General features: G+C 42.0%; 2 protein-coding genes across 2 annotated transcripts in view; both read right to left on the bottom strand.

The window, feature by feature from the left end:
• Nucleotides 1–26,978, bottom strand: part of LOC119774643 (gastrula zinc finger protein XlCGF26.1-like) — a 75,413-nt gene that overhangs the window by 28,502 nt on the left and 19,933 nt on the right. The window lies entirely within an intron of this gene.
• LOC119774646 (zinc finger protein OZF-like) lies at nucleotides 22,243–25,585 on the bottom strand. Its single transcript, XM_038272277.1, has 2 exons — nucleotides 25,372–25,585; nucleotides 22,243–23,819 (listed from the first exon to the last, which is right to left on the bottom strand). Exons 1-2 carry the CDS (start codon nucleotides 25,499–25,501, stop codon nucleotides 22,675–22,677), a joined length of 1,275 nt encoding a protein of 424 aa, XP_038128205.1. The 5' UTR covers nucleotides 25,502–25,585; the 3' UTR covers nucleotides 22,243–22,674.

Below are 26,978 nucleotides of genomic sequence, written 5' to 3'. Positions count from 1 at the left end.
GTGATGGGCAGTAGCGCCGCTACATGTAGCGAAGCTATTAGTTTAACTACATTTTCCAGTAGCTTCACCGTAGCGTCGCTGCTTTATTTATCAAGTAACTTTCCTGTAGCGACGTTATTGTTTTGATCAAGTAGCGACGTAGCGTCCACAAACGCTACAAAATCCAGGGCAAAACTAAGAAATGAAACCAGGTTTTCTATTTCTAAACAACAATCAGCCACAAAACTAATGTAAATAGCAGTTTCAGCTGACGCTTTATAAGTGGCGTAGTAGCACAGGCACACTCAGTAGGGTTAAACAAGCGCACCCTTTCCGAGGCTGTCGTTCTATTGGCTGGAAAGGTTGCTAGGCAACGATCCAACTGCAGTCTGAGAGAGAGCGAAACAAATCCGCAAGCAGAGCCTACGGGTTTGTGAGCGTAACTGAGACCCGTGCAGAGCGCTGTTTGTGCGCGAAGAGAAGGAGGCAAGCGAGAGGAGAAAATATCTGTGATAATATAGAAAATATCTGTTTAAATCTGAGAGAAGAAACAAAGATTTGAGAGAGAAGAGAAAATATTTGAGAGAGAGCGCATGTTTCGAGTGTGAGCATTATAAGTTTTGAGTGCAAGAAGATGAAATTCTTTTCTCTAATTGAAGTTATGTGCTCCTGCATTATGGCAGGATAATTCTCCCATATCTATGTGCCACTAAGATACTCTAATTAGAGAGCAGTAGTGAAACTTCGATATTGTATTTTCATGTCCTAGTTTACCTGACAGGATGTTTACATAAATCTGTTTTTAGGCTGTGCACAGATAAGATTTTTTATGGAGGAACAGCTCTACCGTATATAAAATAAATACATAAATGCTCAATAAATAAATAAATAAGCATTCAATTAATTGCCTCCAAAAATACAATGAATAAATATGTAGGTAGAAATTAAATTATATGGTGAGTCATATATATATGTATCTCTTAATTAGCTTCTTTATTTTTTCACCTTCTTTTGTAAACAGTTTTGTTTGTTACTTGAATCGACTGTTTAATTGAGGTCTTTTGTAGGGTTTTGTTTTCCCTAGAGATGTCCATTGAATGCAAACTCATAGCCATGTCTCCATGTGTAGAACACTACACAGTACCTTTAATTTGGTTCTAATAACAGCAGATTGTTTACTAGTTTGTCTACTAATAATTACTTTAGTTTTTATTTTAATATGCTGATCATAAAGCAATGTTTACACTGTGTTATGTCATTGGCTGATCTTTAATAAATATTTTAACCAGTGCATCAGACTCATTTTGAATTGACATTAGGTTGGTACAACGTTAAGTAGCTTCTGATGTAGTTAAGCTACTTTTAACACATTAGTGTAACTTAGCTTGCTATAATTCTTTAGGTGGTAGCTTTGGTGTAGTGAAGCTTAATTTATTGTTGAGTAACTGATAGCTTAGCTCACTACAATGGACAAGTAGCTTGCCCAACACTGCATATTAATATATTTTAGCAAAAATAAATTAATATAGCTTTCATATATCTCATCCAGTTTGACTTCAGTTTAAATAGTTTTTAATCTGAATAAATATATGTAATCTAACTGATTATGTAATTTTAAAATTTGTTGTTCGTTTAGGTGGTTGTGACAAGTGAGAGATAGCTGTAATATCTTTGACACGTCTTCCACTTCCTGTTCATGGTGACAGCAGCTGTCTGAACTGCTGTCGGATCCAAGATGGCCGCCCTCTAACTACGTTGGCCTCACTGCCAACAGGTCCAATTACATGTCTCCATATATGTCTACAGTTGTAATGATGTCCTTTGAAATAATCCTAACTTTCTCACTCTTCTAATTGTTATGGTTTTAGGTGTTTGGCCCACATGCAAACACAGATGGAGAACAAGGGGCAGTTTAAGATGTTTATTTAGACAACACACAAGCTCCAATGAGCAGCAGGTGCGGGGTCATGCCCACCTGTCAACAACAGCCACCCGTGGAAGAGAATCAGCAGAGCACAGAACCCTGATACTTCTGATTTTCAATGGATTAGGTCTATTATAAATATTAGATATATAGTTGTAGGAGCCAATTATCCTTTGGTGTTTGTCGCCACCAGTGGGCGTATTTAATTTTGAGTTCTGAGTGTTTGATGGGGGGATGGGTTATTTAAGGTCAGCCATCAATTCTGTTCAGGTGTGGTTAATAGGCTGAGGCAAACAGTTTTCTACTGTGCTTGGTTTGGATTTATGTCGAATTTATGTGGATCTTGAAGGAAACTGTAAGACAATGGACTTTGTGCTGAAAATAAATGACTTTGTTTTATGTCAAACGGAAGATCGGCATTCTAAATCTTAATTGAGCGCACGTAAAACCAATGCCTTCCAACAACAGCCACAAGTAGCCTAAAATTTAGGATTTTAGCCGCTACATAGTTATGAAATTACGTACTTAGTAATGATTATAACTAACTAGAGTGGAGTGAGTTATAATCATGGAACAATTTTGTTATCCTGGATTCTATCTAAAAGCCTTTAGACTAAACAGTCATGCTTTGTCATTTCAGAAGACCTGAAAGAATGTAGGGTGGATTATTTTTTAACTCTCTGTTTCAGAATGAAGTAAAAATAAATTGGGGAGGGGGAAGATTGAACTGAGACCCGTAGGGATCAGCAGTACCACAAAGCTGGTTAACAACTCATTAACTCAATCCAGTTTTAACCTAATATGGATCTGTGAAAGCACACATAGTTAAAAGTGTCCAGTAGTTGACAGTCAAACAGCAGATTTATTTGAAAATATGAGAGAAGAAAAAAGTATCAAGTCTCTGGCTGATGCAATATCCAGTCCCTGAGGAGGTCCAAACCTGTGGTTGTGATGTTAGAGCTGCAGTGCATTATATAAAAAAAAAACATTGATTTCATATAAGTCATAGCAGTTAGACGCCACAGGAATGAACAGAGGCGTTTTCCATGTTTTACGGGCGATAAAATGTCCATCTAGAAACTCCTTCACATCATTACATAAGAAACTCACGGGTTAATGGTCTTCTTCAGCAAAATTTTAAGAAAGCCATTAATTAACTGCTCTGTTTACATGGAAAATTGAAAAGTTAAGGTATTATATTGTAAACCTGGTAAATATTCAGTTCCCGGACAAATATGTGGATATGAACATTTGAAAGGAAATTATAAAGTATCTAAAAACAATTAACTCTCATATCCTGTTAACTGAGTTGTAGAATACTTTCCCTACAACAAAATCTACAACAAAAATCTGACTAAATCGGAAAATAAAATAACTTGATTGGCTGTAAGGAGAGCGGAGACAGGGGACATTTTGAGTTTAGTGAATAAAACCTGCTCCTAACCAGGTTAGCTCTGGGCAGAATGTTACTATGGCGACTGACAGAGAGTTTCCTCAACCTCTGTTTCAAATGGAAATCTCAGTTTCCCATAGTTCAGGTTTTGACAACTCTTGAGTTTTCATTAAACCTGCTTCTTTAAATGGACCCCTGGTCTTGGAATTGTTAAATGTCAGAGTTTGAATTAAATCCTTTCAAACACACAAAAACATTGTGTCTAGTACATATTGAAAGAACAGAAAGAAAGAAAATAAGAGCTCTAAATCGATACCTTACTTTAAATTATTATTGCTGGAGATTTACCTAAAGTTTACCTAAATCTGTCAATATCTGACCCCAGACAGAGAAAAAAAATTGTCCTTGGATACAGGTGCGGATCTAGAAAAATATTTATGGGGTGGGCGAGAGGGGGGCAGGAATTTTTGAGGGGTGGCAACATATGGCATTTGTTTACACTGAATTTAATCACAGTTATCACAGTTTAGTGAGAATAGTACGTCAGTAAGTGTTTAATGTGAAACAGTTCATATTAGAAATACATCATGTGATCTCACTTAATAGGAGATAGAAGAATGATAACACTACTTCTAGGGGGGCATTATCACAGGAAAGGTATTATGGTAAGACACAGGTGCTGAGTCGCAGATGAGTGAGATTGACTGTCAGAGGCACAGCTTTGCAGCATTTGCACAAGAAGAAACTAGAAAGAAAAAGTTACCCATCTAAGATCTATGGACTGAGCTGTACTAAAGTGAGCAGAACTACACAGTAGAAATAAGGTACAAGGTACTGGACATCCATGTATTGTTTACTCTGAACACATATTTACCCAATTTGTTCCTCAGTAACTTGACATACAGCAGTTATGGCAACATGAAAGGGACATTTCATGCAGGTAAATATGCTGTAATTAGAGCTGCTGTATCAACAAATCAACAAAAAGGCAGGTACTGTATGTTACATCAAAATCTCCACAAATCTAAAAGGAAGCAACATAAAAATACATTTTGCTTCCAGTCTGAAAAAGTACAAAACATTTTGAGTAGGTTCATACAGGTCATTTCTGGATAGCTTCATACTATATATACAAAAAAAATATTAAGCAGGATTTACACCAGTATCACATTTTTAACTTTACTTTTAACACTTTTGGTTTTATCAAAGGAAATATCAGATTTTCTCAGGTGCCAAAACAGCATGTAACAGCTCTGTAAAGGCTCACCATAACATAAAGTTACCATGACTATAACAGCTTAATGCGGTGATTTCCATGTTGCTCAGGAAAACGCTTCACAAATGTATTTAGATCCAATGCCTTTGTACGTTTTGATTCAATGCTGAGTTCAACCAAACTTGATAGTCTCTTTTCTGTCATAGTTTACAGCAAATATGTCTTTATGAGCCTGAGACGTCAGGCCTAACTAACATCATAGTTAGAGAAATAACGTTCCGCAACCTGATTTTTATCATCTCAAAATCAGCATTGCAGCTATGCTAGCAACATTGAGCTTTCATTATGATTTTATTTCTCTATAGATAGTTAATCAGTTTTTAACTGTTTCATCCCACGTCTCCTCTCCTTATGACCCCTGGCTCCCTCGCTTTGCTCCATTTGGTTTTCAAAACTAATCAGTCTCAGTAGTCCTCCCGTCATCTCGTGTTGCATTCACTGCAGTCCGACATTGGAAATTAGCGGTCGTAATTCTCAAATCATCTATAATTTATAAGCCTCGCCACACCTACCGCCAACTGGGGTGGCAGCAGGGGTGGCAAGGCTGTAATTTAGGGTGGCATTTGCCACCCTATGCCACCCCAGTAGATCCGCCTATGCTTGGATGCCCTTAGAGTATATTTTATTTTCTCTTATTGTATGAAGTGTGTCAGGTCACTAAACCACAAAGACACCTTGAGTGGATTTTTGGATTTAAATTTCTTCTACGTCCAAGTAGTGTTGTAAAAGCAATTATATTTCTATGGCCTTCCCTTAATGTTATATCTCTTCTATCTGTGGCACCAATTACGACCATAGCTAAGTTGGGTTGACGATTAGTATTCAATGCTTCTGACAATGTTTTAAAGATGGTGGACCAGTAGGTTGCGGGGCTGGGCATAACCAAAACATATGTCAACTCAATGTTTTGACACTTGTTAGGATATATTTTAGCAAGTCTTGCTTTGGAATAGTGTATGCGATGTAGGACCTTAAATCGATAATGTTTAGCTTAGCACAGAAGGTGCTGTTGTTTACTCTTAGTGAAGCGTCCTCCCCCAGCTCATCCACCCAGTCTGCTCCAATCTTATCTAAAGTTATGTTTTTAAAAGAGGATATACTATCACAGACTCTGGAGACCAGTCTTTTGGAATTAAACAGAGATTTTAATAGATCATCTAGACCAGAAGGTGATGATATGTATGGAAAGCTGGGATCATGTTGTTGAAGGAAGTGGCGGACTTAGAAGATTGTAAATAAGCTAGACCGAGGGAGGCCAAATTTATGTGATGCTTATTCAATATTGTTAATCTTCAATACTAAATCTTATGCAAGTCAAATTTCTTACCCGATTGCTCTTGAAGAAGCTGGAGATTGATCTTTCTGTGGTTCTGTCTTTTTTTTCCTCTCTTCACTTTCCCCAAATTCAAACTCCTTTTTCAGTTATGTTGAAATAAAATAAAAAATCTTAGTCCACAAACATCCTCATTCACGTTTACTTAAATGTTCCAGTTGTATGCTCACATGTATGGATTGCAGCTAAGGATATCAAATGTATTTTCAATTTAAACTTTAGATATGAAACAATACATTATGGAAAACAAATGCTTAAATCATGTTATAGGTCATGAAATAGGTGTGTTTTGTATTTCAAAGAGGCTGCCTGTTGAAATTTCAAGTGTCCAGCAAGTGTCAGCATTCAATGACACATTCTCGAAACAATATCAATAAAGTTTTCAAATGATTGGGACCAATTCTCTTTACTTTATATACTGTATGCTCCCTATCAGTAGAATTGGGAGAATACAGAACAGTGATTGGTTCTCATGAACCAATCAATAACAGACAGTATTGTCCCAAAGAAAAAGAAAACAAACAATATAATCCTATAGTTATCAATCATTTGATGAGTTTTATTAAACTTTTCAAGGTTTCAAGCTTACCTGTCTGCAAACAGTGCAACGTTTGTTCCTGGCAAATAAATTGTCCATAGGAATGTTAGATATTCCACCAATGAATTGGACATTGGTGGACAAAGGTAGGACAAAGGATATTAGACTGAAGCAGATCATCTATAGAGTAGTCTCAGGTGAAGATTTGCCACCTTCAGGTTTAGAGGAGATCTGCTTGTTCCAGATGGGGGGTGGTAAAGGGGGGCCTAGCTATTAATTATTAGAACCATTCTAAATATTTTTTTGATTTATTTTTGGGACAAATGCCCGAATGGTTTCAAACATTCAGTGTCGCCTCCTGCAGATATTTGCTTGGTGACGCCCCTAATAGAAATATGACATCCTTTTTTCCCAATAATGATTTAAAATATTAAAACAATAAGTATGAAGCGATAACTGTGCTCAATGCAGCAGCAGACAGAACCTTTTGGACTTGATCCAAATGTTGTAGAACCAAATAGAGCCAACAGACTTTATTTTGAGCAGGTTTCTTCAGGGAGTCTCTGATGTCAATCAGTTGTTGGTCGGCTGGAATAAATCTCTGAGGAGAGTCGACTTGAAATGCAGGAACTTTTTTGCTGCTCTCCAAATCCATGCAATTACCCCTATCAGTTTTCTCAAACTGCTGAAGTGGCTCACGTCCACTAGTTGCTGGGCTACTGCAGCTGCAGGCGGCCTCCTAGAGATGATCGGTTTACTCTGGACTCTGATTGGATTTTCTTCTTTCAGTTGACTTCGGGTAAGTACAGCAACAAATGTTTTCTTCTGTATTTTTATAACATTGTCTCTTGCCTGCACAGCAATAAAATTTGCAGATTTCTTTGGCCACTCAATTTCAGGAAGTTGAAGGAAACTTGGACCCAACTGCAACTCTGAGTCTTCGGTTAAGTAAGCAGGACCTGCCCCTCTGGTGATAATATCTGCAATATTTTCTGATCCTGGAATCCACCACTAGTCTTGGACATTAGTGCTGCTTTGGAACTCTCCAACCCGGTAGGCGAAGAAGGTGTGATATCCATAACTCTTTCGCTGTATTGCACCCAAGACAGTTTGACTGTCAACGAGATGGAACCACTTCTCAACTTTGATTCGGCAATGTTTCTGGAAATAGGTCTTTAGCCGGGCTGCAAAGACTGCTCCGCATATCTCAGCTTTCATGGGGTCTCCATTGCGGTTGAGAGGAGTCAGCTTGGCTTTAGACTCAACCAACCTCACACTGACACCATCAGTGCATTCCCAACGTAGGTACAACACAGCACCATATGCATGCTCACTGCCATCAGAAAAAGTGATCCCAATTGGACCTGCATGTGGCTCTGGTGGTGTCAAGGATCTGAAGAATCTGAGATGGCTCAGGTCAGCATATTTTTCTAGGAGCTTTATGGCATCCTCTCGTAGTTCTTTTGACAGAGCAGCATCCCAGGAGTCTTTTGTGCAATACATTAGCTTTGTTTCTTGAAAAGCCCTTCAAACCAGAATAGCTCCTTTCTGCTTGACAGGAGTCACAAGACCAAGTGGATCATAGAGAGCAGAGACTTGACTTAACAGGTCTCTCCTGGTAAGAGGATTTGGGGTTTGTCCCTTTACTTCTTCTCTTAGCAGGTCCTGACCAACGCGTATTTTCTTCTTCCTTTTGGAAAAGTTCACTGCAACCATGACATACAACTTGTCATCTCCAACGGTGTAACCCAGACCGAGGGCTTTGTTATCTTTTTCAGTGAGCTGGTTAGGCAAGATCATGGTCTTTACCTCCATGCTTTAAGGATCTGCTCAATGTTGGATGTGAGGAGTTTCAGGTGATCAAGGTTGTTGTGAGATGTCAAGATGTCATCGACGTAGACGTCTTCTTCCAGCACACGTTTCTCCTCTTTGAATTGTGTGAATTGGGGTAGGCTGGCAGTCTCCCGCATGGCAACTTGTGCTATACAGCCAGCAGGTTTATCTCCGATATTGACCCTCGTTATGGCAAAATCTTCTATTTCAGCATCCTCACTGTCACGCCACAGAAACCTGTGCAGATGAACCTCTTTCTCTTCTAACCACACAGAGTTGTACATTTTTTGGATGTCACCAAGGGCAGAAAAGACACCAGCTCGGAACCTCAGGAGGACAGCTCTGATCGGATTTAAGACATCAGGACCTTTAATCAACATGTCATTCAAACTCAGACCTCTGTACTTCTGGCTGCTGTTCCACACTTGCCTCACCGGAGTAGATATGGAATGTGGATTTAGGGCAATCAGATGACTTATATACCACACTGGCCCAGTCCAGCTTTGCAGTACTTCTTTGGACAGTTTCACTGCAGCTTTGTGATCGACCATTTCATGGACTTGTGAAGCATAGGCCAATCTCCACTCTGGATCCTTTGCCAACTGTTTTTCCGTCCTGAGGAATGTAGCTTCTACTGCTTTCCTATTGTTGGGGAGAGAAGCCAAATCTTCAGTCCATGGATATGTGGCATGCCAGTGTGGTTCAGGAGTGTGGTGGTCACCATCCACATATGTTAGGCCCTCTGGGTTGGTCATTCCCGCAGCGACATCCTCCACATTTTGGCACGCAGGCTGCTCCGATGCTTTCCCATTCCCACCACTTCAGAAAGTTTTTGCTGGTAGTGGCTGCATTGGATTGGATGAAAGGATGACTGGGAGACTGACAGGAAACTGAAGATTGGCAAGTGAGTTCACTGTACTTGACTGCTGCAGTCCTCATTGATCTTGCAAAGTGTGTTTCTGATGTATGGGCCATTAAGGTAACTTCTTCAAAGAGGTCCGGATGTGTGCCTCCAATCGTCTTGCCAAGTGGTCCATCCCATAACACTAGGTCCCCGACAGAGCGAACTTTCTGAGGTACAAGTTGACCTTCTTTGTGGCTAATCAGGAGCTGTATCTTTTTAGGTCTTGTAAGGTCTTTTAAGGAGACATCTGGAAAAATACTCCAGGGACATGTCTATGAACTTCTGCAATCCTGTCAAGCCCATAGCAGATCAGTTGATGTGATTTGAGGGTCCCTTGTGGTGTATTGACACGTATCTTAAGGAGATAGCGCTTCTTTTCAGACACCTGCATCCCTCCAACACCATGGACCACAAGCGTTACATCTTCACTTCTAAGTTTCAACTTACTTGCAGCTTTATGAGTAATGTAGTTCGTATCTGATGCCAGGTCAATGAGGGTTCCAATTCTTTGTCCATCATTGGCTGTGACATTAAGAATCATCAGGATAACTGGATACTCATTTAAGCCATTATCCTCTAGAAGGCCTGTCTTAGTAACAGTGGAGTTGTGCGCCTTGACACAACATTGCAGAAGGCATCTACTGTATACATAGCTTAGCCAGCTCAGGTGGGAGTTTTGAAAGAAACTCTTCTTGGGCTTCAGTATGTCTTTTGCCCTCCGCTTTCTCTGAACCAGATTTAGGTGTTCTTTGGGACTGTGGTCTAGCGAGTAAGCAAAGAAGAAAGTGGTGTTTGTCTTTACACTCTGGGTTCTTGCACAGGTAGTGAGTTTTCTTACAGTAATAACCATTATGGATTTCAAGGCATCGCCTGCAGGCACCGAGCTACTGTACTATATCCCTCTTCTCTGATGGCTTTAGATTCATTCTAAATGTTCTGCAGAAATACAGTTTCTTCCTGTGCTTTGGATCACCACAAACAATGCAGCCTGATATGTCACTGCTGTGCTTGGTTGTCTTGGTTCTGGCACATTTTAAGAACTTGGATTTCTCTCTGATTGGTTCAACGAGATCTTTCAGTTGATCTAGTTGTTCATATATGGATTCTTGTGATCTAAGGAACACCATAAGCTTGTCAAAGTAATTCTGGTGACTAGTGTTGTCTTTCTCAGTTGCATTATAGGTGAGCCAGTCTTTCTTTAACGTTTCTGGAAGCTTACTCTCTATGGATTTAGTCACCAGTGGATTCTTTATGGCATCTACATTTCCTAGCTCATTTAAGTCACTAAGAGCCTTCTCCAAAGTTTGGATGAGTTCTATTATTCATCTAGGTTGACCATTTCTGACTGGTGGAATTGCTTGTAATTCTTCAATAATCTCTAGAGCAATGGTAGCTTTGTTCCCAAAACGATTGTCCAGGACTCTGTAGATCTCATCTGATGAATTGTATGTTAACAGGCGTAAATCCTTAGCCACTTTCTCATCGAGACTATCAAGCAATTGAAACTTCTTTACTTCTTTCGAACCAGATGGTTCACCTTGCTTCTGGAGAGCCTCCCATTCTTTTCTCCATCTGTAATAGTCTTGTTTACTTCCGCAAAACTTTGGTAAAGCTGTGGCTTTCAGTTTTATTGCAGCTGCTGGAGGTAGACTGTAGACTAAGGCTTTTTCCTCTCTTGTGTCCTTCTTACTTGCTGCTTCAATGAAGACAGCCTTTTGGGATATCAGCCTAGGGAGGCACACCTCTAGCTCCCTTACACAATAATTAAAATCCTTTTCCTCGGCAGGTGGGGCCCAACGGTTCCAATTTTGGTTTGCTTCCTTTGCTTTCTGGATCAATTTCTCCAAATGGGTGAGCATAAACTCGTATACCTCCAGAGTTGTGTCTGGCCCGATGGATGAAACATTCTTGCACTCATTCTCTGCAACTTGTAGAGCCAGGGACAGTTCCTTCTCTCCATATGTGGCCCACATTGTCTCTCGGATAAGGAGTTTAGCTTCTTTAAGCTTTTGTTCACATTCTTTCTCTGTCTTCTCTATGTCAGCTTTCTGAAGATTACTCAGCTCCTCAGCTGCAGTTGCTGTGCACTCAGCCATATAGGCAGCCTCCACATCCTCATTTGCCTCCATAACTTTGGAGCTCTCTAGTGTAAGCTTCTTGTAGTTCTCCTCCAATTCCTCTTTAGACATCTCCATGTAGGTCCTCATAATGTTATTTGCATCACGGGAGAAAAGTCTTTTAACTATTGTCCTCTCTGCTTTGAGGTCATCAAGGGATTTTAATTCAGCCATTTTCCTCCTTTGGAAGACAGCAGATTTCAGTCTCTGGTTGCAAAATGGAATCTCCTCTGGTTGGAGCGGTTTTTCACTGTCAAGTGTCCTATAATTTCATGGCTTCCTACACTTGAAAAGGAGGACTTGAAGACATCAGGAATTCACTCAGTCTTTTTATTTTCACCAATGAGTGAGAACCAATAAACAGAACAGAGCAGGTGAAAAACCTACAAAACACATACAAAATACTTTAACATACATTTTAGACATTACTGACTAATTCCATTCTTAATCTTAAACATACATTTCTTTTACGATTTTAACCATAAATTCAAGTGTTAAATTATTAAATTCCATATCTGGTTGAATTTGAACCAAACAAAGCAAACATTTTTGTCATGGTCGTGGTTCTGCTGTTCTTTTCTTTGCTCCTTGTTTTCTAGATTTATTAGCCTAATTCCAGTTTTGTTGTATTTCTAGATTTATATTAGTTCTCAAGTTTTTCTGTTGTCCTCTTTTGCCCTCTTGTGTGTGTATGTTCCTTTCCCCTTGGCTCCCTCGTTGTCTTCTCTCACACCTGTTCCTTGTCTGCTCGTTAGCCCTCCTTTTGTCTCTGTCTCCTATATATGCTCTCCCTCTGCTCTCACTCTTTGTTGGTTCCTGGTCTTTGCTGTCTTCCCATGCTGTGGTCTATGTTCCTCGTCTCCTCCTGGCTCCTCGTGTTTGGTTTTCCCCAGATGTCTCCTCTGTTCTGGTTTGCCTTTTTATTATTAGTTGCATTTTTGGATCCCTGCCTTTGTTTACTGTTTTGCCCCATCAAAACTCCCAAGAGATCTCCTCAGCCTCTGCCTCTGCATTTGGGTCCTCCAAACCACAACTAAACCCTGACATTAGGAACCAACCACAATGGACCCAGCAGAGCCCAGTCTGGACACCCTGAGGGATTTTTTCCTGAAGTGCTGTCTGAACTGTTTGAAGAGTTGGAGTGGAACCACCAAGCAGCCAGCGCCCAACTCTTCAACAGACCTCCACCACCCAAACCATCACCTCACCTCCTTCCAACTCTGCTCTCAATCGCCTCCAGTCCGGTTCCTCCACCTTCACCAGCTGTTGGTCCCCCCATGCCGTCTGCCTCCTCCAGGCGTAAGCGCCGCCGGGGGAAGAAATCCATTCCCTCTCTGGCGGGTCAGCCTGGCGCCACTACTCCCTCTCCGGCGGGTCAGCCTGGCGCCACCACTCCCTCTCCGGCGGGTCAGCCTGGCGCCACCACTCCCTCTCCGGCGGGTCAGCCTGGCGCCTCCACTCCCTCTCCGGCGGGTCAGCCTGGCGCCTCCACTCCCTCTCCGGCGGGTCAGCCTGGCGCCACCACTCCCTCTCCGGCGGGTCAGCCTGGCGCCACCACTCCCTCTCCGGCGGGTCAGCCTGACGCCTGCTTCAATCCCACTATTCTTCAGGTCAGTTTCCCCTATGGCCTTGGCCGTCACCTCCATGATCAGCAGTTAGCTCCCCGAGTTAGAGATTTAAAGTCAGTCACCATGATTACACCCACTGCAGTCAGAGCACCACATATTGAGGAGTCAGAGTTATGGGACTACTTTTATGGGCAAAGGGAGGATCTATTCCCTTTCCTTCCACCTCCATCAGTTCTCTGTCAGCCAGCACATCCCAAGCCCTTTAGCGGGCCAGTGTCCTTAGCTCCAGAGCCCTTTAGCGGGCTGGTTTACCTAGCTCCAGAGCCCTTTAGAGGCCCAGTTTCCCCAGCTTCAGAGCCCTTTAGAGGCCCAGTTTCCCCAGCTTCAGAGCCCATTAGAGGGCCAGTTTCCCCAGCTCCAGAGCCCATTAGAGGGCCAGTTTCCCCAGCTCCAGAGCCCATTAGAGGGCCAGTTTCCCCAGCTCCAGAGCCCATTAGAGGGCCAGTTTCCCAGCTCCAGAGCCCATTAGAGGGCCAGTTTCCCAGCTCCAGAGCCCAGTAGAGGGCCAGTTTCCCCAGCTCCAGAGCCCAGTAGAGGGCCAGTTTCCCTAGCTCCAGTGCCCAGTAGAGGGCCAGATTCCCTAGCTCCAGTGCCCAGTAGAGGGCCAGATTCCCTAGCTCCAGTGCCCAGTAGAGGGCCAGATTCCCTAGCTCCAGTGCCCAGTAGAGGGCCAGATTCCCTAGCTCCAGTGCCCAGTAGAGGGCCAGATTCCCTAGCTCCAGTGCCCAGTAGAGGGCCAGATTCCCTAGCTCCAGTGCCCATTAGTGGGGGGGGGTTTCCCCAGTACCAGAGACTCCTGAGCCCATTAGTGGGCCGTTTAGCCTAGCACCAGAGACTCCTAAGCCCATTGGAGGGCCGTTTAGCCTAGCGCCTGAGACCCCTGAGCCCGTTCTGAGTCATCCTGATTTCCCTGAGCAGACTACTAAAATGCTCTCTGAAATAAAGCTAAGCAGGCACTCCAAGCCTCCACGGCCCCTCAGCGGGCGCTCCAAGCCTCCACGGCCCCTCAGCGGGCGCTCCAAGCCTCCACGGCCCCTCAGCGGGCGCTCCAAGCCTCCACGGCCCCTCAGCGGGCACTCCCGGCCCCCTCTGAGGCTGTTCCTGTGCCGCAGTCGGCGGCCCCCTCTGAGGCTGTTCCTGTGCCGCAGTCGGCGGCCCCCTCTGAGGCTGTTCCTGTGCCGCAATCGGCGTCCCCCAAGGTTCCTGCGGCTGCGTCAGAGACGGCGTCGCCGCCGGCGACCTCCAGAGACCCTCCTTCGTCAGAGACGGCGTCGCCGCCGGCGACCTCCAGAGACCCTCCTTCGTCAGAGACGGCGTCGCCGCCGGCGTCCTAAAGAGACCCTCCTTCGTCAGAGACGGCGTCGCCGCCGGCGTCCTAAAGAGACCCTCCTCCTTCAGAGACGGCGTCGCCGCCGGCCCCCTCCTGGGGCCCTCCTCCTTCAGAGACGGCGTCGCCGTCCTCCTCCAGAGAGCCTCCTTCATCAGAGACGGCGTCGCCGTCTTCCTGAGCTTCTGCCACGCCTCCGGCCTCACGGCCGCCCTCCAGAGACTCTTCCTGGCTTCCGGCCTCACGGCCGCCCTCCAGAGACTCTTCCTGGCTTCCGGCCTCACGGCCGCCCTCCAGAGACTCTTCCTGGCTTCCGGCCTCACGGCCGCGCTCCAGAGACTCTTCCTGGCTTCCGGCCTCACGGCCGCCCTCCAGAGACTCTTCCTGGCCTCCGGCCTCACGGCCGCCCTCCAGAGACTCTTCCTGGCCTTCGGCCACACGGCCGCCCTCCAGAGACTTTGTTTGCCCTCGCCCACCTTGGGTGGGTTGTTTTGGTTTTGTTTGGACTCTGCGTTTGGTTTTGTATTTCGTGCCCTCCTTCCTGGTTCCCCCTCCGCCCACCCAGGGTGGGTTGTTTTTTGTTTCTGGACATTTTGGGCGTCTGGGATCCGCCCTTAAGTGGGGGGCACTGTCATGGTCGTGGTTCTGCTGTTCTTTTCTTTGCTCCTTGTTTTCTAGATTTATTAGCCTAATTCCAGTTTTGTTGTATTTCTAGATTTATATTAGTTCTCAAGTTTTTCTGTTGTCCTCTTTTGCCCTCTTGTGTGTGTATGTTCCTTTCCCCTTGGCTCCCTCGTTGTCTTCTCTCACACCTGTTCCTTGTCTGCTCGTTAGCCCTCCTTTTGTCTCTGTCTCCTATATATGCTCTCCCTCTGCTCTCACTCTTTGTTGGTTCCTTGTCTTTGCTGTCTTCCCATGCTGTGGTCTATGTTCCTCGTCTCCTCCTGGCTCCTCGTGTTTGGTTTTCCCCAGATGTCTCCTCTGTTCTGGTTTGCCTTTTTATTATTAGTTGCATTTTTGGATCCCTGCCTTTGTTTACTGTTTTGCCCCATTAAAACTCCCAAGAGATCTCCTCAGCCTCTCCCTCTGCATTTGGGTCCTCCAAACCACAACTAAACCCTGACAATTTTAGAATTACTTTTTTTTTTCTTTTTCTTAGGACATAAGTTTTTACATATGAATTCTTAAGATACATTTAGTGGAACCAAACTGTAAAACTAGAAGTGCAAACTTTTACTTCAATTAATTCTGCATTTAATTTCTCTAATCTGAAACTACAGTTAAATTGCAATCAATTGAGCCCAGTTAATGGCTTACCGGTAGTCCTTTTAAGTCCTTTTCCATGAAATGCCGCTTTGGAGGCTGTGTTTGCCTTCCTCAGCTCTGTTGCAAAACCAGTAAAGCTGTTTGTGGATTCCTTATTACCTGAGTTGAGGGTGCTGCTGATTGGGCCAGATTTCTTTCACCTGCTGAGAAGTGCTGCAGAGTGGCACACTGAAATGTGTGTGTGTGTGTGTATGTGCACACACAAATGTCTGTTCATGCACCCCCATCTGAACTAATGAGCAGATCTGCGCAACAACTACAGTCTCTCTCTGACAGCATTGTTGCCATGGTTACCTGGTGATGGCCTTCTGGATATTTCTACTATCTAACATATTAACTAGTAGGCGGGATCTGGACATTCCAAGCAGTTCTTTTTTGATGTCAGTCTCTGTTTTCTATGTTTTCCATTCAGGCCTGATGTTCCTCCTCCACTGTCAGAGGTACGGTCACATTGCTGCAGGTTGGAAGAGTAACTAGACATGTTTAAAATGTGGAATGTGGTGAAAATGTTCAGGATAAATGTTGGAGCTGTGGAGGGAAACACAGCAACATGTGGAGGCTGTGAGTTCAGGAAGAGAGCAACAATTCTCAGGGATGAGGAAGAGTTCTTGGGCTCAGATGAAACCAAATCTTTAGGTAGATGGCAGAAAGGCAGGTACAGGTGACTGAGCAGCGTGTTATTGCTGCAAAGGAAGTTTGAAAGCAAACTGTCAGGAGTCAAAATGATTCATTCACTGAAAACAAAAAAACCCAAAAATATATTGTAAGTATTTGCACACAAATTATTTCAGTACATTTTTTGCTGCAAGGTGAAGACAGTGGGACTCCGGAGTCAGCTGAGAGGTACCGGCAGGCCGAGCATGCTGCGGCTTGTGCGGTCGTATTGCGGCAGTAAGTCGGACCCGTTCCCGGTTCCCGCCAGGGCTGCCCTTTGTCCCTGGTTCTGTTCATTACATTTATTGACAGAACTTCTATCACAGCCAGGGACTGAAGGGTGTCTGGTTTGGGAACCTCAGGATATCATCTCTTCTGTCTGCAGATGATGCTGTCCTGTTGGCCTCATCAAACCAGGACCTCCAACGTGCACTAAGGTGAGGAATTTCAAATCCGAGGCCTCCCCTCTTCATGTCGGCGGAGAGTCCTTATTTCATGTCTTCACCAGTGAGGGACACATTAAGCGTGAGATTGATAGATGTATAGGACTGTCGGGGTGAAGAGGGAGCTGAGTCGGGGGGCAAAGCTCTTGATATGCCGATCAATCCATCTTCCCACCCTCCTCTATGGTCATGACCGAAAGGACAAGATCATAAATACAAGTGGCGGAAATGAGTTTCCCTTTGCAGGGTGGCTGGGCGCACCCTTTGAGATCGGGTGAGGAGCTTGGTTACCCGGGAGCAGCTCCATCTTCTCCAGCTTATCCTTCGGGGTTGCAGTGCGGTTGGTGCCCATCTCCAGCAGCATATGGGCAAAAGTAGGTGCTACCTCTGGACATGTGCCAGTCCATTACAGGGCAATACAAAGACACAACCATGCACACACAATTAAGGATAAGCCATGTTTCGGAGTGTGTGCGAAAACCGGAGTGTCCAGAGAGAATCCTACCACGCACAAGGAGAGCATGCAAACTCAATGCAGAAAGACCCTCGAACGGGAATCGAACACAGAAGCTTCTAGCTGCAAAGCAACTGCACAACAAATCACATCACCATGCAGCCCGCTTTTTAAACATGCAGCGGAAGATTTGCAACCCTCTGGTAGGAAGGAAACCGGACTGTGGCTCAGTTTCTATGGCACTGTTTCTACACCTATCCAGGAGTTTTTATCAGTTCTGTTGGCTCACACCAGAGTAATCTGTAGTTGGAGCTCTGATGTGTTTAAGCAGCTTTGAGGATTTAACAAACAAAGGAGGGTTTATCCAATGATCAGATTTGAACACACTAAGACTCTTAAAGACAAAAAAGATTCATGCTGACAGAAGAACAACAGAAAAGACTGGAAAAGACAGAAGGTGAATGCCATTAAACTATTTATTTTAGAGCTTTAATTTGTCTGAAAATATCAGAAAACATGGAAAAGGATTGTTTGTAATTTATATGAAACCATATAAAGAACATTTTACAATCCATGAGGTCTTTATTGTTGCTGTTTCATCAATCTTGAAGTGATTACAACAATTTAAAACATCCACAGCAGAATATAATACATAAAATCAGTTCTATTAAATAGGAAAGTTACTTTCAATCATGACAGGTCAATAGAACATCTACAGAATCAAAATCAACACTATTAGAATAAGTTCAAAGAAAAATTATACTTTAAATAAATCTGACAATCCTGTAGAAGTGTGAAGTTTCTGCTTTTAAAAGATTTTTCTAAAGGGGTCATTGAATGCAAAACTGAGTTTCCATTGTCAGATGAATAATAATAGTTCAGTGGGGGAAATGGACGTACAGAGAAGTTCAAACCCCATCAACACCTCCTTTCTCTGCAGATCTAACAATTCTAAACTTCCACCATAGAACGGGCGAATCTAAACAAACACTGAAATGACGTCAATTCGTGGATGTTGCATTATTTGGTTCTGGCCCGTACTTTTGTTACGCCCCGAAATTGACATACAGACCAGCCCACTGATTCACGGCCAAAGAACATGAATAGAGGCTGCCGCTGACTGGACCGCACTGGGCATTTGAACTGAGCCATCAGCTCCGGGGCTGCTCCGGGAACCCCAGCGAACGAGGACAGGGAGCCAGGGGGGGATGGAGCGACCGAAGCCCCGGAGCTCACAGCTCAGTTCAAATGCCCAATGTGTTTTGACTACATGCTAGACCGAAGTTGACCAAAATCCTGGCCGATTTTGAAATTCCCCCTGGGCCTTTTTTTAGGTATAAAAAGTAGGACGTGTCCAGGAAAAAGAGGACGTCTGGTCAACCTACCATATCAACAATTTGATGTTTCAGTGAGTGAGTGCTTGTTGCTATGATGAGTCTTTGCTGGGCACCTTTGCTTGTTGTAAACCAACCAATCAGCACACAGCTCATCTAAATATTCATGAGCATACCATAAAAGGAAGAAAACCTGTCGTTTCATTCTAGGGCTTTAAACAGGCTTGCATTAGGGCTCATTCTATGACCTCTTTAATACATTATTAAGACAAAGGCTTTTTACCAAGTTAAAGCAGGTAAAAACTGATCAGTGAAAAATAACAGCATCATTAATAATCTTATTTATCTTTTTAAACAAACATGTTTAATAATTTTAGGACTTTAATTTACCTGAACTACAGACTCCAGCCTCTAAACTGAGTTCTTTGATGTCCCGTAGTTTAACCCCATAATCCCAGCACCCCCTTTCAGGGTGGCTGGAGCTACTTTGCAACACTAATTAGCTTGTAGCTGACTAACTCTGAGATATATATATGTCCCAAATCATCATCTGAGACTCCTCTATAGATGATCTACTTCATTCTAATATCCATTGACCATAGCTCTAACACTGGGCCAAAAACAGTTGGAGTTTTGGTGGGCCTGGTTTCAACAGCACACGTAGCAGGGCTGATTGATGCATTGCTAATGAAAGCCAACAAGACACTGAATTAGCTAAACTCTGATCATTTGCATCTGACCTAAAAAAAAAAGAGCAAAACTGAGCAAAGCACATTAAATCTGCCCTACCTTTCTTTTTATTTCCATCTGAGGATGTTTATCTGAATAAAGGTCTGTTTCTGGAAAATATCCAACCGGTAGGTTATCATTCATCTAAAAGTTTCTTAAGTCTCAAAAACAAAATTTGTGACTTTTTTTGCTCTGAATTAATTCCTTCAGAAAAAGTTGAGCCACACCATACCGAAATGGCACAGTAGGGGTGCATCTGGATTTTCTTTCTATTTAAACGTCTATAACTTCTTAATTGCTTGTTGTATGGACAACAAACTAGCTTCATCTGTAACCAAGATGTTGTCGTTGCACTTTATTATGTTTATTACCTTCATTACAGAAATTGTTAGAAATTGTGAGTGTAAACATCTATTTTTTTGTTAGGGCTATGCTCTTTTTTTGGCCATTTAAATCTAATTCACTCAGGCCTAAAATAATTCACTTTCAAATTTTCACATCAACATATTCCCCCAGGACCTGAATATTTACCAGGTTTACAATATAACAACTTGTTACATGTAGTATAACAATCTGTTCTTGTTTCTATGTTAAAAGAGCAGTTAATTAATGGCCTTGTCAAAACTTTGCTAAAAAGAATATAGGAAGGGGGTGAAGGAGTTTCTATAGGGCTTGGTCGTCATGACGTACATGTAAGCACTTTGCGTCGCCGCCATCTTGAGTGCCTCTTTTACCGCTGCTCAGACTACTGCCTATGACTACCGCATACTTTACTCCCTCTCAGCCGTGTTTTAATTTGATTAATTTCACCTTAACTTGATTTCAACCATTGTAAACCGTTGCTGTATTATGGGCTGTAACAGCACATGATCCCCATGGGAAAAACATAGAAAATGGGTTAACTTTCCACCGCTTTCCTGCCTGGAGGCGCAACCATGGAGACCAAGTGTCAGAGATAAATAGTCGTCGGCTAGCGACCAACATAACTTTCCACAGTATCCCGATGTCAATGAGAGTGTGTTCCCTGCATTTTCATTCTGGTAAGTTAAAGATGCATGGTTTTATTTTATAACCTACTTTGTTTCTTTCCTTCAAAATTGGGATCTTTTATGGGAAAATAATAGAAATGGCAGCGGGAAAAGGCTCAAATATGTGAGAAACCCGGAGGGTTTAGGTAGGGTGACCATATTTTCATTTGGGAAAACCAGGACACCTTGGAGCGTGGGTGGGGGGGTTAATCTCTGTTCCCATGGATAGAGATGTCTGTGGCATGCACTCACTTAACATAGGCTTACGTAATCCTACAATAACATTATATTTACAGTTGATTTATTAAAAATGCTTTTCAGTAAAAGTCAACAGCAATAACTTCAATAACAAACGATAATTTTATTCAAGATGTATTTATTAAAAATGCTTAACAATTCCTGTAATGAATAAATAGCACAATGAAAGAAATAATGTCTCATCATCAGGATTTGCTCCGTGATCAGAGGAAAGGTTACTCGGCGCTGAACAGTGGTGAAAATTGGAAGTTCAGTTTAATATAATCCAGTCTGTGAATAGTTCTGTCTGAAATGAATGAAAATAGTTGTTTTAATGGTTATAGAGTCAGATATGTGGCGGTAATGTTTGATTTATCTAAAGGTTTTAATCTGTTTCAATGTAAATGGGTTTGGCTGGAATTTAAGGACAGATTCTAATATATCTGCAGTGTGGGGACTATAAATCTGATAGGAGTTTAATTTTTTATTGCCGTTTTGCACAATATGCTTAATTAAGTTTTTGTTGTTGTTGAATATTAGAGATTTTGCAGATATATTTTGTACATACATTGTTTAGATTTACTTATATATTTCTAACCCTTTTATAGAATAGAAAATCTCTTTATTGTCCCACAATTGGCAAATTTACAGCAGCAGAAAGATTATTGAAAACAGTCACACAAATGAGGACCTTAGAATAATGTCTAAGAATAACATAATAGGGAAGAGTTAAAATATAAACAATAAAATACTGTAAAGTATTTTAACAATATAAAACTGGAGAATAAATAATCAATATGCAGCTATGGACATTTTTACAGTGATGGATATTTGAAAATAGCAGCAACATCAGAGATGTGCAGAATGACAGCAGCAGGTTATTTAACTGACTAAGGTTTCTATCATTACATTTGATTTGATTTGTTCCTGCTCCCGGTGGTTGGAACATTTATTCCACTCTGGATTCTTGTGAGTTTAGTCTTTGTTCACTTTAACTTTTTTTAAAATAAATAAATAAACAAACAGTTTTGAAATCCTCGTTATTCATTCTTTTCCTGCTTTGTGTATCAACTTTCACTGTTGCTAAGCAACAGAGCTTACGGCGGTAAAACTCGCTGAAGGATAGACCTGTTCGAATTTACAGCCAAAACTCTTCAGGTCTCCTTATTTTCAAGGACTTTGAAAGATCCTTAGGGTAGACTGCGTCCTTGGAGGATGCAGCCCAGGTTTTCGAACAGAGCCTCTGATTAGGAACAGGGCTGTCCGCACTGAGGTGGCTCAGGGATTACGTCACGCGCAGCATCGTGCGCAGTGCCCCAGTGCCTGTAAATTTAATGGTCCATTTAAGATAATTTAAAAAATCAGGACATTTCCTCACTTTCTAAAAAAAACCCGGGACGCCCGGGACAGGACGTGAAATACGGATATGTCCCGGGAAATACGGACGTTTGGTCACCCTAGTTTAGGGAGGGTTGGCAGTTAACGTTACTAACTACACCTTTGAAACACATAGCAGCTAGTTAAAAGTACATTACATGCATGAGTGGTTGTTAGCACTAGCGGTTAGCAATTACTAAACTAGCAGGTTCCAGAGCCCGTCTGAGCACAGCTTACCTTCGTACAGATTACTGTGTTCCCACTGTTAGCTGGCTTTATGATCTGCAGCTCCTGAACCCATCCATTCATGAACTGCATATGAGACTCCAAGGACTTGTAGCTTCGGAACTGTTTTGAAGTATAGACGCTCACTCATCGGTGCTCCACTCATTGTTAGGAACTTCATATGGATCCACATCATTAATAATGCTGATTTTTTTTCAACATACCGGTCCCTGGCTTCTTTATTTAACGTGTCCTGGTAATTTCCAGATCCTTTTCGGGATTTTAACATCTTTTTTTTCTCTCACAACGTTGTGTCGGAGCTGTGCTTTCGGAGCGATGCTACCGGAGCTCCGGTATAAGAGCTAAGCTATCGGAGCTATGCTATCAGAGCATAGCATTCAACATGGCCGCCCCATCCCACAATGCAACTTAGATCCCGAGCCCTATATGGTCTTTTATTACCACCTTAAAAAAATTTCTAACTGCGTCTAACTGCTGTGACTTATGTAAAACAATTGTTTATTTAAAAATATGAATCATTCCACATTATCAATAAATAAATGTAATCTGAAAATTCAAATTACCTTCTCGATTAAAACCTCTGTCACAAATCATTCAGGAGTATGGTTTCTCACCTGTGTGAATTCCCATGTGTCTAGTCAAATGACTTTTTTTAGTAAAACTTTTGCCACAAATCGTGCAGGAAAAAGGTTTCTCCCCTGTGTGAATTCTGATGTGTGTATTAAGATGAGATTTCTGAGTGAAGCTTTTTCCACAGAATAGACATTCAAAAGGCTTCTCACCTGTGTGAATTCTCATGTGAGAAGTCAAATTACCCAGGTCAATAAAATTCTTGTTACAAATTGTACAGGAAAAAGGTTTCTCACTTGTGTGAATTCTGATGTGTCTTTCAAGATCACATTTTTGAGTGAAGCTTTTTCCACAGGACGAACATTCAAAAGGCTTCTCACCTGTGTGAATTCTCATGTGAGTAGTTAAACTACTTTTTACAGTAAAGTTCTTCTTACAAATGGTACAGGAAAAAGTCTTCTCACCTGTGTGAATTTTGATGTGTCTTTCAAGATCAGATTTCTGAGTGAAGCTTTTTCCACAAGACAGACATTCAAAAGGTTTCTCACCTGTATGAATTCTCGTGTGTTTAGTCAAATTACCCTTTCTAATAAAACTTTTACCACAAATCCTGCATAAAAAAGGCTTCTCATCTGTATGAATCAGGATGTGATATTTGAGATCAGACTTAGAGTTGAACCTTTTTCCACAGGACAGACATTCAAAAGGCTTCTCGCCTGTGTGAATTCTCATGTGAGAAGTCAAATGACTTTTTAGTGTAAAACTTTTACTACAAATTGTACAGGAAAAAGGCTTCTCCCCTGTGTGAATTCTGATGTGTGAATCAAGATGACATTTCTTAGTGAGGCTTTTTCCACAACACAGACATTCATAAATCTTCTGACCTGTGTGAGACCTCATATGAACCATTAAATGTTCTTTTTTGGCACATGGGAAATATTTCTGTTCTGTATCTTCCGGCTCCTTCTTCAGAACATGTTGCTCTTCCTGCTCACTTATGGGGAGCTCCATGGTTTCCTCTTTTGTCCAGGGATGTTCTGGTTCTTGCTGCTCTTCTTTTATCTGCACAGGTTCTGCTTCCTCTTGGTCCAAATTGGAATTCCCCTCCTGTCCACAGAGCTGCTGGTCAGAGAAATCCTCCTCTTTTCCAACATAATCCTGCAGGTGGTCTGGAAAGAAAAACACGAAAGAAGACTTTCTATTGTGGGCTTAGGAAAGGACAATTCATTTAAATCATCCTTTTGTTGACCTCAGTACAGAGCTAGGTTGTGAACCTTCTCAGACTCCAACCCCTTAGACAAAATAAGTAGAGAAAGATTTAAAAGGATGGTAAAAATACATAATGCACTGCTTCTTAAGACACAATAGACCTCCACTTTTAACATCAAAGCTTCAAAATTGTATTACCTGCAGATTATTTACCATTAAGAAAATGTTTAAATTATTTTTTTGTTTTTGCTCAACTGTCCAGCTTTTACCGCATCTGTTGCCCAGAGACTGCTGGAGAAAGGCACCAGCTCCACTGTGACCCTACAGATAACTCCAAAACAAGGGTATTCACAAATATTTATCACAGAAGGTCAAAAGAAAGGGGAGGTGCACTCCAAAAAGCCAGTTCCATCCCATTCGGGTCTGATCCACCTCCTTATCTAGGATTCTGTCCTAGATAAGGAGGATAACCTTCTCAGACTCCAAGCCCTTAGAGAAAATTAGTAAGTATAGAAAGATTTAAAAGGATGGTAAAAATATATTATGCACTGCTTCTTAAGACACCATAAGGTTAATGCAAAACATCTTAAGGAAAAGCTACCTTAGGCTTTGTTCACACTGCAGCCTGAAGTGACCCAAATCTTTTTTTTTGCCCATATGCGACCTGGATCTGATCTTTTCATGGCTGTCTGAACAACACAGATCTGATTTTTTTCAAATCCGACCCAGGCCATTTGGCTATGTGGTCCTGAATCCGATACGAATCTGATCTCTTCAAATGCGAGCTGTGTGTGAACCGCCAGGTCAGATTTATCCGACCTGAACGTCATTAACACCCGGTCACTATTATGCGTATTGTTATGAAGAAGCGGCAAGAAAAACAACAACCATGGTAGATGAATGATGCGGAGAGCAGTATTTATGTTTAACCATATTGAAAAGATTGAGTTTTTATGGTTGGAAAAGATCGTTAGATGGTTTCCGGCACTACCATTCATGTTTACTTCCGGAAAAAAAAGAGCATGCTGGCCTGTGACGTCATCGCGTCCACCACTGCGCATGCGGGACACTTGTGATGTATGACTGCGGTTCACACAGGAGATCACATACAAGTCGCATATATTTGGAAATATATGCGACTTGTAAACCTGGAATAATATAAACCAGGTTTGAAGTGTCTGATTGCTTTAGTTTTTAAAGAAGAGCAGACACTTAAGGCTTTAAAAAAAAAATAAAAGATGGAATAGCCCTTTAGCTTTTTGCTGAACCAGTGTTACGAGATGAAGAGATTGGTGATCAGGTGTCATGAATTGACCACTTCTTAGTGAAGGAGGTCATGCAGACAATCTTTTTTTAATTAAGATGAAAGACGGAGAAAATGATGCTGACAAAGGATAATGCAGGAATGCTTTGAAGAGGTTTGTAGGTGGCTTTAAAATCTGATGTGCTGATCAAATTTAGATTTCTTTGCTAACATTGTTACACAGGACCAACATTCATAAATCTTCTTACCTGTGTGGGTTCTCATGTGATCCATTAATTGTGCTTTTATAAGAAAGTTTTCTCCACAGGTCAAGCATGGGAAAGTTTCCTCCTTCTTCAGAACAAGCTGCTCTTCCTGCTCACTAATGGGGAGCTCCATGGTTTCCTCTTTTGTCCAGGGATGTTCTGGTTCTTGCTGCTCTTCTTTTATCTGCAAATGTTCTGGTTCCTCTTGGTCCAAACTGGAATCCCTCTCCTGTTCATAGAGCTGCTGGTCAGAGAAATCCTCCTCTTTTCCAACATAATCCTGATGGTGATCTGGAAAGACAAAAACAGCAGAAAGACTTTCTATTGGTGGTTATAGAAAGGACAACTCACATACAAGCACCAAACTCTCTCCTTGAGTTTGAGGAGTGAGTGGATCCTGTAAAGCAACCTGAAGATATGTTCATTCTGGCCTAAATTTGGTTCCCCACAAAGAATTATTAAAGACAGTAAAGCTTTTACATCCAACACCACAGTGACTGTCTGGCAAATGAGGAAGTAATGAGACAGCCTCTAGCCTCTTCCTGTACCTCTGCCTGGAGGAGACATACCCCAGATCAATGTGCCAGAGCCGGAGCAGATTTTAAATGGTTTTCTGAGAAAATTTCTCTGTTCTATCGTATTAAAAAGAAGCATTATGGTACGAGAAAAACAGGCCTAAATGATAAGGCTATCAGGAGCAGCTTCCTAATTCTTTGCTGAAATGTGGAAATCAGCAGGGAAAGAGTGTTATGTTTTTTTTTTAATAATGTACAAATTATTTGAACCATAGAAGGAACTAAGTACAGTTAAAAAAAGGATCACAAAGCTGGAAGAATTATTTTGTTGATGATGTTGAGACCATACTGGTGGCAGGATGTCCCGCAATGCCTGGATGATGAGGTGCTCACCTTTAGTCCCTTACATGGAAATGCAGTATCACATTGTCCAAGAAATGGGTTCTGCATTTCTGAACAGGTTCAAAAAGGCAAGGTTTTACTCATTTGGGAACTCTTTTCTGGGTTACCCATCACAGAAGAGCAAGTTAACTCAGCCATATCACTCATAGGGTTTATAAAGGAATGACTAACTCTAATTTAATGCTTTTTAATGCTCTTAGAAATAATTTTAATGGCTCTTTAATAAGAGTAATATATATATATATATATATATATATATATATATATTAGGGGTGGAACGGTTCACAAAATCCATGGTTCGGTTCACGGTCACGGTTTTCGGTTCGGTTCGGTATATGTTGATTGTTAGGAAAATCTATTATGTCTTGTACAACGCGTGTTGCACAATGCTTGCACACTGTTTTTATCCACAACGTTCTTTCCGTCGTCATCGTAGGTCACTCTAAATGCAAAGTGGTCCCATACAGCAGACCTATAAAGTGCTGCTGGCGTGTCTTCCAACTAGGGTGGCCATTTCTATAGCACCAAAAAGGAGGACATTGTGCAGCATATCAATAAATTACTAAAGTGTACATAAGAATTGGGTAAAGTCACATTTATAGTACAATTCTTAGTAGTTTAAAGATGATGCTTGTGTAGCTAAATAGAACAAAATATTAAAGAGATGTAAAAAGAATTGGTTCCCAGCATTTG

This window comes from Cyprinodon tularosa, unplaced genomic scaffold, assembly GCF_016077235.1.
Source record: "Cyprinodon tularosa strain WSP-4 unplaced genomic scaffold, ASM1607723v1 ctg820, whole genome shotgun sequence".
NCBI classification, from domain to species: domain Eukaryota; kingdom Metazoa; phylum Chordata; class Actinopteri; order Cyprinodontiformes; family Cyprinodontidae; genus Cyprinodon; species Cyprinodon tularosa.
The sequence above is the reverse complement of the archived record's forward strand: the minus strand, read 5'-3'. Positions and strand labels throughout refer to the sequence as shown.